The 12365-nt window shown below is 49.6% G+C and overlaps 2 protein-coding genes across 6 annotated transcripts in view; both read left to right on the top strand.

Annotated features, from left to right (window-relative positions):
- The window catches only part of ACP7 (acid phosphatase 7, tartrate resistant (putative)), a 78389-nt gene extending 76222 nt beyond the window's left edge, over nucleotides 1–2167 (top strand). For all 5 annotated transcript variants that reach the window (XM_073549043.1, XM_073549044.1, XM_073549045.1 and 2 more), the window contains one exon: nucleotides 1517–2167. In XM_073549043.1, the coding sequence (XP_073405144.1) occupies nucleotides 1517–1564 (48 nt within the window). In that variant the 3' untranslated portion in view covers nucleotides 1565–2167. The remainder of the gene's footprint in view (nucleotides 1–1516) is intronic.
- A 4213-nt stretch (nucleotides 2168–6380) lies between these two features.
- The window catches only part of PAK4 (p21 (RAC1) activated kinase 4), a 42648-nt gene continuing 36663 nt past the window's right edge, over nucleotides 6381–12365 (top strand). Inside the window, exon 1 of the mRNA XM_073549041.1 lies at nucleotides 6381–6578. The gene's annotated coding sequence lies outside the window, so the exon portion shown is untranslated. The remainder of the gene's footprint in view (nucleotides 6579–12365) is intronic.

Raw genomic sequence — 12365 nt, 5'->3', positions numbered from 1 at the left:
GTAGGACACTTTATTTTCCATGGTGCCAATCCTCTGTGAGCCAAACGCACCAGCGGCAGATTTCTCGTTCCTCACCGGATTGTTTGTTACAATGTGTCAGTGCAGGGAACTTCTATCAGCGAGACGTCTAGTGTAATAACTCACAGAGGATTGTCATGATCAAATGGAGATCACGTCTCCTTACAAAGCCCTGACGGCTGTGACGAGCCGCGCTTCTGTGTAAACATCGCGTGGCCAAGACTGGTTTCAGACCACTTTTTTTTTTCCTAAAGTTTTATTTGTATTTTTCATATCACTATTTAAAAAAATAAATCAAAGCATAAAATTCCTATTTTTTCACTGGCCACTAGGCCGAATACTAGACCCCATCTTCCTGTCCTCACATGGACATTAGCAGCAATAGACAGACTTGGACCCTGTTCGTTTCCATGGAAGTGTAATCTGGACATGGTTAAATCCTCACAGAGGTCATTGTGAAGGGTGGGGGAGGAGGTGAAATCACCTATTGTCAATGCTGTGTTATCTACTGTATATAGAGGTGTTAGCGGTCATTGTACAGTAGGAGGAGGAGGTGAGCTGTGACAACACATATTGTGTACAGTGGATCCTGTGTTATCTACTGTATAAAGAGGTGTTATCAGTCATTGTACAGGAGAAGGAGGTGAGCTGTGACAACACATATTGTGTATAGTGGATCCTGTGTTATCTAGAGTATATAGAGGTGTTATCTCTCATTGTACAGGAGGAGGAGGTGAGCTGTGACATCACCTATTGTACTTTAAATGGCGGATCCTGTGTTGTCTACTGTATATAGAGGTGATGTTATAGAGGTGATATAGAAGAGCTGGGTTTGTCACAGAGTCCAGGCAGGACTGGTCGGCATTGCGGCAGACTACCTCCACGATATAGCAGAGCTGGGCAGTGTAAGAAGTCTAAGAACTAGGGAGTGGTCCACGGTAGTGGCATTGATGTCAACTAACTTATTATTCTGGCAAGACCTCACTTGAGAAAGTGGGGATGATATCGTAACCCATCGCTCAGGAGAAAGGCAAAGAGCCCGGCACTGGAGCCAGGACCTGCAAGTAACACTGACAGGTAAACACTGATGAATGACAGCGCCTGAACAAAGGCTGGGATCACACATGCGAGAAACTCAGACAAGTCTTGCATCTTAATACCCGGCACTGCCGCCGGCACTCGGGAGCGGAACGTGCGGCTGCTTAGAAATATATACTTCACGCCTGGCTCACTCCACCCTCACCAATACAAATGCACACTCAGTTGAACAGAGCGTGCATGCGTATGAGAGGTTCAGAAGAAATAGCAGTCATCTACCAGCTATGTGAAGTGTATGGCCGCTTTTACACGACTGTTCAGACTCAGCAGGGTTTGTTTGCATTTTTTTAAGCTTAGAGACAAATACGTGTGCATAAGAGCTGTATACACAAAACGGTAGGAAACTGTTTATAAGGAAGACATTAAATTATACCTAGTGGCATTTGCTTTTCTTCCACAGGATGGACAGATTGTGGATGAGATCTGGCTGATTAAAGACGAGCGGTGAACACTGAGATTTTATTTTTTTTCTGGATGAGATTTAATTACTTGGAATCAGAATCTTCTCCGGATTTGTGTCCTTCTTTCTCGATCTCAGGAATGAATTCTTCTGTTTATGTCTGGAGTGATCTCTCTGACTGCTGATCTCTTGCACTGAATGAACACTTCAAGGGGATGTCTCATGATGTCAACCCTTTTAGGGCACATGTATATCATGGAGTGGGGTCTGCGGCTTCCTCTGAAAGACAGAATAGAGAGCCGCTATGTAGTAGGGGTTTTCTGTGTTGGTGGACTTGAGTCGGCCTTTGCATGTCCGCCATGTAATACTACATCTCTACCTGATGATTTCTTTATCTCGCCGTCCATGTAGGATCCATGAGCCTACACTAGTCCTGCACAGAGCACAATGAGCCCCATGAAGAACACAGAGGAACCCACCCAGCACTTGGATACCCAGCAAACAATTCTGCCCTACAAGCAATTAATTATACCCAGAAGACAAAACTTATTCTTTTTTATCCTCTTAAAGGGGCAACAATAAATTTGTAACAGGCAGAACCCCAGGATTGGGGTGAAAGTGTCAATATTAAAGGAGATTTCAACCTAAAAATTGATTTAGTTCTATTATTTACAAATGTGATGTCCTTTCTATGCCAACGTAGAGGGAATGTGTCAGGAGAAAAGGACTTATTGTTTGCGTCAGGATTTTATGTTAAATGTTTTTAAAATGTAACATTTTGGATAATGTTTCATTAAAAAACGAAAACATATTTTGCAATTTTTTACTGCTAACTAGACCTAATATTAGCGTTATCTAATCAGTACAGGAGAGGGAGAAGGTGAGCTTTGATATCACCTACTGTGAATGGTGGATCCTGTGTTATCTACTGTATATAGAGGTGTTATCAGTCATTGTACAGGAGGAGGAGGTGAGCTGTGACATCACCTATTGTGAATGGTGGATCCTGTGTTATCTACTGTATATAGAGGTGTTATCAGTCATTGTACAGGAGGAGGAGGTGAGCTGTGACATCACCTATTGTGAATGGTGGATCCTGTATTATCTACTGTATATAGAGGGGTTATCAGTCATTGTACAGGAGGAGGAGGTGGTTATCGGTTTGTCAAACAAAAAAGTTCAAGCAACAAACATCCAAAATCAGGTTATTGAGTGGACATTAAAAATTTCATTTTATTGCAATGCCTTTAAAAACATGCTGTTAAAATAATAAGTGAGGGATACTGAATGTTTGTTGCTGGAACTTTTTTTGTTTGATTACCACAGCCGCTTTTTCCGAGCACCATCCTGAAGTCCACACCCAAAGCCACGGAAATTCATCTAATGTGAGCTGAACAACCTTTTTTTTCTATATTGTTATCATTGTACAGGAGGAGGAGGTGAGCTATGACATCACCTATTGTGAATGGTGGATCCTGTGTTATCGACTGTATATAGAGGTGTTATCTGTCATTGTACAGGAGGAGGAGGTGAGCTGTGATACCACCTATTGTGAATGGTGGATCCTGTGTTATCGACTGTATATAGAGGTGTTATCTGTCATTGTACAAGAGGAGGAGGTGAGCTGTGACATCACCTATTGTGAATGGTGGATTCTGTGTTATCGACTGTATATAGAGGTGTTATCAGTCATTGTACAAGAGGAGGAGGTGAGCTGTGACATTTTTGTGTATGGTGGATCCTGTGTTATCAGGGATTATGAACCTCTTTGTAATGGTGATGCCGAAAAGTCACCTGTACAGAAAAAGAAGTGTAAGTTTATCATGAAGCCTAGTGGCCAGTATAAAAATTGTAAGATTTTTGAGAATTTTTTTTTCTATAGGTTTTTTTTTCTATTTTTTCTCAAAGCTATCAAAAATTAAAAATAAATTTACCACAAAAAAATTTGATTTTTATAATAGGCCATTTTCTCATGACACTTGCTTTAACATCCGGCCCCACAGATTTCTACAAATAACTTAGAGTGGTGTTAAATAACACAAGGGCCCCTGTGTCTCTGCTCCTATGATGATATTGTGTGAGTGTTGCAGCCTCCGCACATAACTGAGCGCAGTGATTGACTACAGGGCCATCAATGTCTGGGCAGTGGTGGCGATGCTGCTAACAATAAGAGACCCCTAAGCCAGGGCGGAGACTCCGGGCCAGACCTGGTGAGTATTATACAGGGTGGGCCATTTATATGGATACACCTGGGTGGGCCAGCTTCAAAATGGCTGCCATGGTCACCACCCATTGTGAATAGTTTCCCCCCTCCCATATACTAATGTGCCACATACAGGAAGTTGATATCACCAACCATTGCCATTTTATTTAGGTGTATCTATGGCGCCCCTGAGGGTTCAGTCGCCACAGAGGTACTGCACCTCATTCTGAGGTGTAGTATCCCACTACCCAGGTAAGGTGGAGGCACCTGACCGCACTCTTACACCTGCATCCAGCACTCACTTAGGCTATGTGCACACGTTGCGGAATTGCAGTGGAAATTTCCGTGGGAATTCCGCAACTCCCTGCCCGGGAAATACGCTAGAATTCCGCATGCGTAATTCCCACGAAAACCTAGCGTTTTTCATGCGTAATTAGCTTGCAGAATGCTAGCGTTTTCCAAGCAATCTGTATCATCGCGTGGAAAACTGATTGACAGGTTGGTCACACTCGTCAAACACAGTGTTTGACGAGTGTGACCAACTTTTTACTATTGAGGCTGCCTATGCTGCATCAGTAGTAAAAGATATAATGTTAAAAATAATTTAAAAAATGGTGTTTTTCTCACCTTCCGGCGTCCCCGCAGCCTTCCCGATCCTCGCGATTCTCCCGGCAAGTCCCGTTCCCAGTGATGCCTTGCGACAATTACCTTTGATGACATAGCGGTCTCGAGAGACCGCTACGTCATCTCAGGTCATTGTCACAAGGCATCACTGGGACCGGAAGATGCCGGGAGCATCGCTGAGGCCTGGGGACGCTGCGCGGGACGCCGGAAAGTGAGAATATCACGGTTTTTTAATTTAATTCTTTTTTTAAGAGGGATATGGTACCCAGGGCCTGAATGAGAGTCTCCTTTCCTTCAGACCGTGGGTAACATCTGCACATTTTCTGCTTACTTTGCGCATGGTGGGCATAGCCACATACAGAAAGTAAGCGGAACAATGCATTCCTATGTGTGCGGAATTCCCGTGATTCCGCACAAAGAATGAGCCTGCTGCAGTATGTGCAGAATGCCATTGAATTCATTTGGCTGCTTATGCGTTTTTGCCGTCAAAAAACGTGGCAAAAACGCATAAATCTGCGGGAATTCTGGATGTGTGCACACAGCCTTACAGCTGCAGGGCTCCCTGGATAGACCCTAAGGGAGGAGGATCTCAGCCCTGCTGGATAGGAAAGGGTGTTGGGAGGTGGGTGGAGCTTAAGGGTTCAGAGCAGAGAACTGGAGGATGGAGTAGCTTTTGAAGGAAGCTCCCTGTAGAGGGAAGGGATCGCAGAGGCACGGGCAGAGCGTAGGCCACCCGTGGGGCTCGTTCCACGCTGACGGCCGTCAGGTGGAGAGATTAGGTTACAGAAGGGTCTCAGCCCCTTAGCCTAGCCTAGTGGAGTGGAAAACAGGACTCAGCAAGCCAACAGCTGTGGCAACTTTAGGGGTCACAGCCACTGACCACAGTTATCTTCTCTGGAAAGGCAGCCAGAAAGGAGCTAGAAAACGCATTGGGCATGTTATCCGACAGGGTCTGCGGCTGCTGGCCTGGGACACTGACTGTGAGGTGTTGTGTAGGAAGAGGCGAGGAAAAGCAACACAATGAGACGGCCAGGAAAGGGCATTTACTGAAGGGAGTCCTGGAAAGGTGTGCTTCATCTGCCTGGGAGTTGACTGAGCCTCTCACCTGAAGAACATGGCACCAAGCGGGCATCTGTGTGCACTAGAACTGTGAGTAAAGCTTTGGAACTGCACCTCACTGTGTCCTTTGAATTCTTGCCTCAGCACTCACTCAGCACTGCTACATCTACCATCTGCAAACATAGCATCTAAAACTAACCACCACTGCCCTGGGACAACAGCTCTGCCTGTGGAGAGCTATAACAACTCTGCTGCATCTTATCTGTCCCAGAGGATCTGCACTGCAGCGCTGGTCACTAATGCTCAGATACCACAGGTGGTGTCACGAACACTTAAACTCTATTTGTCATCCCCTGTAAATACACCCCTTTTATTGAATGCCCAGGGCCACGGACCGGGTCACCGCCACTGTGACCCTGTCGCTTTAAAGAAGTAGCCCGGTACTGGGTACCCCCACTGCCCTGGCGGGAGCGCCTTTTCCATATACATGCCCCCCCCCTGTATATATATCTGCAGGCAGGGGGCAGAGAAGTCTTATATCACCAATATGATCGGAGAAACTCCCGGGGTTTATGGCTTACTTTTTTATCAAACATTTTGGAAACTTTTGCCAGTACCATTTTGTTGAGGACCAAATGGGTCATTTTTCTTTCCCCCAAAAAAATTGGAATGAAAAATAATCAGACAGTTGTAAAATCCGCAGCCTTCATACCACTGTATCGACAAAAAAAAATACAGCTCTTGGAAGACGATGAAAGATGAGCCCTGTAGGACCGACTCCCAAGGGCCCACATAGGCCCTACTGAGGGCACAGGCTCCGCAAACATGTCTGGCGCGCTGCAGACATCCGCCAACTACACACTTCACCCCCTACAGCCCGAAAGCAGCAAAACAACGTGCGAGATACGAATCCTCCCTCAACCAATCAGCAGGCTCCATATAACATGACTGACAGTGGTCAGGCCACCCAATCAAGAAGCTCCAATCTGCGGAGTGACAGCTGTTCCCAACAATGAGGACGCGCCTTTTCATTCAGTAGGCGGAGCCGTTGACGGCGTACGGCGTTGCTGGGCAGCAGGCGCTGTGGGAGCTAGGAGTCCCCGGATGTTGAAGCTCGTAGGACAACATGGCGCCCGGGGCCGGAGGACAGTGAGGGGAGGAGAGCCTGGGCTCCAGGTAAGGACGGAGAATGTGGCGCGGTCATATGCAAACTACTTTGTTGGGGGCTTTACAGTTATCTCTGAATCAGTCTTTGCTATGTAGGCAGACTCGTGTAGCGTGCGATATTAATCGCCCGATTTGATTGAGATTGTATCTGCTGTCAGTGAGAGATGTGTGGGCCGGTTACAGGGCGTCGTGACAGTGGGGGAAACGATAAGTGCCCCCTAATCCTGTTAGTGAGGGCTCCAGTCCTACTACTCTGCTGCCTCCTGGAGGTGGGACCCAGCCATATACAGCACCATTAGTGCTGGGTCGGCTACCGGGCCGCGTGCGCGTAGAGCCCCCCTCCCTCCTCCTCCGGGGCCGCGTGCGCGTAGAGCCCCCCTCTCTCCTCCTCCGGGGCCGCGTGCGCGTAGAGCCCCCCTCCCTCCTCCTCCGGGGCCGCGTGCGCGTAGAGCCCCCCTCCCTCCTCCTCCGGGGCCGCGTGCGCGTAGAGCCCCCCCCTCCCTCCTCCTCCGGGGCCGCGTGCGCGTAGAGCCCCCCCCCCCTCCCTCCTCCTCCGGGGCCGCGTGCGCGTAGAGCCCCCCCCCCTCCCTCCTCCTCCGGGGCCGCGTGCGCGTAGAGCCCCCCCCCCTCCCTCCTCCTCCGGGGCCGCGTGCGCGTAGAGCCCCCCCCCCCTCCCTCCTCCTCCGGGGCCGCGTGCGCGTAGAGCCCCCCCCCCTCCCTCCTCCTCCGGGGCCGCGTGCGCGTAGAGCCCCCCCCCTCCCTCCTCCTCCGGGGCCGCGTGCGCGTAGAGCCCCCCCCTCCCTCCTCCTCCGGGGCCGCGTGCGCGTAGAGCCCCCCCCTCCCTCCTCCTCCGGGGCCGCGTGCGCGTAGAGCCCCCCCCTCCCTCCTCCTCCGGGGCCGCGTGCGCGTAGAGCCCCCCCCTCCCTCCTCCTCCGGGGCCGCGTGCGCGTAGAGCCCCCCCCTCCCTCCTCCTCCGGGGCCGCGTGCGCGTAGAGCCCCCCCCTCCCTCCTCCTCCGGGGCCGCGTGCGCGTAGAGCCCCCCCCTCCCTCCTCCTCCGGGGCCGCGTGCGCGTAGAGCCCCCCCCTCCCTCCTCCTCCGGGGCCGCGTGCGCGTAGAGCCCCCCCCTCCCTCCTCCTCCGGGGCCGCGTGCGCGTAGAGCCCCCCCCTCCCTCCTCCTCCGGGGCCGCGTAGAGCCCCCCCCCTCCCTCCTCCGGGGCCGCGTAGAGCCCCCCCCTCCCTCCTCCTCCTCCGGGGCCGCGTGCGCGTAGAGCCCCCCCCTCCCTCCTCCTCCGGGGCCGCGTGCGCGTAGAGCCCCCCCCTCCCTCCTCCTCCTCCGGGGCCGCGTGCGCGTAGAGCCCCCCCCTCCCTCCTCCTCCGGGGCCGCGTAGAGCCCCCCCCCTCCCTCCTCCTCCGGGGCCGCGTAGAGCCCCCCCCCTCCCTCCTCCGGGGCCGCGTAGAGCCCCCCCCTCCCTCCTCCTCCTCCGGGGCCGCGTGCGCGTAGAGCCCCCCTGGCTCCTCTTCACTTTCGTATTTCTTCTTTCTCGTATACCAAGAAATCTCATTCTTCCATATTCCGGTGGGCCATGCGAGGTCTCGGGGTGTGCAGCCGCAGCTGTAATTGTTATTGGCTCCAGTTTTGGGGTCCTTTTGGCTTTCTGATCTTTTTATTCCATTTTTTGGGGGAGGAGGCAAAGTGACACTAAACTTTTTTTTTTATGTTAACGGTGTGAGATAAAAGTTGTGATATTTTATTAGTTCGGCCTTAAAGCTCATGGCAATTCCATTTTTTTAATTGAACTTTATGTTTTGGGAACAGGGGAGCTGATGAAATCACCTATTGTGATATAGCCGACACAAGGGCCTTCACTAAGCTCCCAGTACCATGACCGTGCCTTTGGAAATGCGGAAACATGTGGGGAGATGAATTTTTAATAAGGCACCATTCCGTTTCCTATTTAATGCTGCTATTATGAGTGACAGCGACGTCTAAGAGGTTAAATTGCTCTGATCGGAGCCTGATTGCAGCAGTAAGACTCTGATGCTGGCCGCCTCCGTAAACACAGGGCATACATAACCTTTCTGTATGCGGTGGATAGTTCAAATGCAAACCTGGTTAGAATGGGTCCCTCTGCTATCACTCTGGCTGCAGGCATAGATTACCTACTTACACATGTAAAGATGCTAGTCCCGGTGCCAGGGGTGTAAATCCTCCTTGAGGTGCATTATGGGTAGAAAATCTGAAGTCTGCTCTATTGCAGAATGGGAAGTGTTGGAATGATTGAACTGAAGCACATCTTCATTTTTCCCTATGATGAGCGGGATCCCCACTACGATGCGGGATGGTCCTAAAATCCGACCTGTTTGAATGACCTCTGGCATGTCAGTAAGACCCCATCTACCCTGAGACTCGGCCAGTAGGCAGGCTACTAGCACCGGAGCTGTGGAGAATCACGTGAGCTGTGTATTTCTCTGCAGTGTATCCGGATTGTGATCAGATACAGCTCAGGGTTTTGCTTTTCTTGCATTTTGCAATGTACATGGTGAAATCTGCAGCAGAAAAAAAGTCCTGCGCTTGATCACTGTGTGGGCTTCTGTATTAAAGGGGAATAAGAGGCACATAAAAGAAGTCAGGTGCAATCTTTTCTGTCCCCTCACTATTCATCTCTGGGACTTATCCTGCACAATGTCACACTGGCTGGTGTTAATCTGACAGGGGTCCCAGCATGCCCCCCAGCTGTGACATGACACACCACAGTGCCCACTGATAGCAGACAGCTCCTTCACTGGTCATTGGCTGTGGATATCACAGCAGGGTCTATGCAGTCTGCCGACATTTCTGCCACACTACAAGCCCACATAGATATCATCTAGCTTGTGTTAATGTTGCCATTAACCCTCTTATTACCGAATTGCTCTAGAGTTCCAATAAGGGTTTGTTCACACTTTGGCTTTTAGCAGCTTTTTTACCATAGCGGCAAAGTGAATTAGATTTATTATTTATTTGAATTAGATTTTTTTACGCTGCATTTTTCCTGCCAACACTGTTTTTTGCAGCAGAAAAATATGCTGCAAATACTAAATAATAAATTTTATTTCTATAGCGCCGACATATTCCGCAGCACTTTACATTTCGGAGGGGATTTGTACAGACAATAGACAATACAGCATAACAATAATCACATAGATCATAACAGATACCAAGAGCAATGAGGGCCCTGCTCACAAGCTTACAGTCTATGAGGAAAAAAGGTAGACACGAAAGGTGGGTGGTAACAGTTGCCCTGATTGTTTGGACCAGCCACAATGTTAAGTGTGTATCAGTACAGACACAGAGGGCTAATGGATGCATAAAGCATGTGGGAACATGATGCGGGTAACCTGGTTATGGTAAAACTTTTGGCTGTGTCGTATTGACCTGGGAAGTGCATTCCAAAGAATTGGCGCAGCACGTGTAAAGACTTGGAGACGGGGGAGTGGGAGGTTCTGATTATTGAGGATGCTAACCTCAGGTCATCAGCAGAACAGAGGGCTCGGGTAGGGTGGTATACTGAAACAAGGGAGGAGATGTAGGGTGGTGCTGAGCCATGGAGGGCTTTGTGGGGTGAGGGTAATAGGTTTATACTGAATTCTGGAGTGGATGGGTAGCCATTGTAATGACTGGCACAAGGTAGAGGCATCGGTGTAACGATTGGTGAAGAATATGATCCTGACTGCACCATTCAAGACAGATTGGAGAGGGGAGAGTTTGGTAAGATGGAGACCGATTAGAAGAGAGTTACAATAGTCGAGACGAGAATGAATAAGAGAAACAGTAAGAGTGTTTGCAGAGTCAAAAGTAAGAAAAGGTCGAATTCTAGAAATGTTTTTGAGGTGCAGATGACAAGAGCGAGCCAGTGATCGAATGTGGGGGGCAAAGGAAAGCTCGGAATCAAGTATGACCCCAAGACAGCGGGCATGTTGCTGGGGAGTAATAGTGGAACCACACACGGAAATGGCAATGTCGGGTATAGGTACATTAGTAGAGGGAGGAAACACCAGGAGTTCAGTCTTTGACAGGTTCAGTTTCAGATATAGTGAGGACATGATGTTAGACACAGCATTTAGACAATCGCCAGTGTTTTCTAGAAAGGCTGGCGTGATGTCAGGAGAAGAAGCGTATAATTGGGTGTCATCAGCATAGAGATGGTACTGGAAACCAAATCTACTGATTGTTTGACCAATACGGGCAGTGTACAAGGAGAAGAGGAGGGGGCCTAGAACCGATCCTTGAGGAACCCCAAAAATAAGGGGCAGGTGAGAGGAGGAGGAACCGGCAAAAGATACAGTAAAGGAGCGGTCAGAGAGATAGGAGGAAAACAAGGAGAGAACGGTGTCCTTGAGGCCAATGGAACAGAGCATAGTGAGGAGGAGCTGATGATCCACAGTGTCGAATGCTGCAGAGAGATCCAAGAGAATTAGCATGGAGTACTGACCATTAGATTTAGCTGTTAGTAGATAATTAGAGACTTTAGTGAGGGCAGTTTCAGTAGAGTGTAAGGAGGGGAAACCGGATTGGAGAGGGTCGAGAAAAGAGTTATCTGAGAGATAGTGGGTAAGACGGGAGTGGACCAGGCGTTCCAGGAGTTTAGAGATGAAGGGAAGATAGCGGCACAGTTTTGGTCGAGGGATGGTTTTTTAAGTAGTGGATGTATGATGGCATGCTTAAATGAGGAGGGAAAGATACCAGAAGAGAGAGAGAGAGGTTAAATATTTTAGTTAGGTAAGGGGTGACAGCAGGGGAAAGGGACTGGAGGAGATGTGACGGAAATGGGTCACTGATGCAAGTGTTTGGGCGAGAAGATGCAAGGAGCCTGCTTACTTCTTCTTCTGTGACTGGTTCAAAATCAGAGAGTGAACTAGATGCAGTGAGGGAGGGAGGACATGGTATGAGGTGATTGGGAGATAATTTCCTGTCGAATCTGGTCAATTTTTTTCTTTGAAGTAATTGGCCAGATCGTCAGCTCGGAGCTCCGTGGTTGGGGCCTGCACTCTTGGGTTGAGTAGAGAATGAAAAGTGTCAAAGAGACGTTTCGGGTTTTTGGACAGTGAGGTGATGAGGGTGTTGAAATAGGTTTGTTTGGATGCACATAGCCTGGGCACCATAGCCCCCGACCCTTGGGAATCGAGGGTCCCCCCTTCCCATGGACCTTGGGGAAAATGTGGTGGAAAAATGTTCCCCTAACCTAGGGAGTGACTTAGTGACTTATCACTGCATAGGCCTGCGGTGTTGACAATAGCAAGCGAAGCTTTAGGCTGTGTGCACACGCTGCGGATTCCGCTGCGTTTCCGCAGCGGTTTTGGCCGCTGCGGACACGCAGCAGTTTTAGCTGCGGTGTACAGTACCATTCATTTGAATGGGAAAACAAAAAACGCTGTGCCGACGCTGCGGAAAAAAACGCGCGGATTTGCTGCGGTTTTGAATCCGCAGAAAGAATTGACATGCAATTCTTTCTGCGGAAACCGCTGCGGGTTCCTATCTCCACCATTGTGGAGATAGTGAATCCGCAGGACCAAACCGCAGGCAAAACCGCAGATAATCCGCAGGTCTTTGGACCTGCGGATTATCTGCGGTTTTTGCAAAATCCGTGCGGATTAATCCGCAGCGGAATTCTCAGCGTGTGCACACAGCCTAACTCACCCACCGCTGCTCCAGCGCCCCCTGTCTTTAGTAACATGCCTGCAGTCTCGGCTACATCGATGTCGCCATTATTTCACATTGGCATACATGGGAGCCTTCTGTCAGGAAATCCTCCCCG

The sequence above is a fragment of the Dendrobates tinctorius genome, unplaced genomic scaffold, assembly GCF_039654945.1.
Source record: "Dendrobates tinctorius isolate UK_male_01 unplaced genomic scaffold, ASM3965494v1 ptg000158l, whole genome shotgun sequence".
Classification (NCBI taxonomy): domain Eukaryota; kingdom Metazoa; phylum Chordata; class Amphibia; order Anura; family Dendrobatidae; genus Dendrobates; species Dendrobates tinctorius.
Note: the sequence above shows the minus strand (reverse complement) of the source record. Positions and strands in the feature narration are given on the sequence as shown.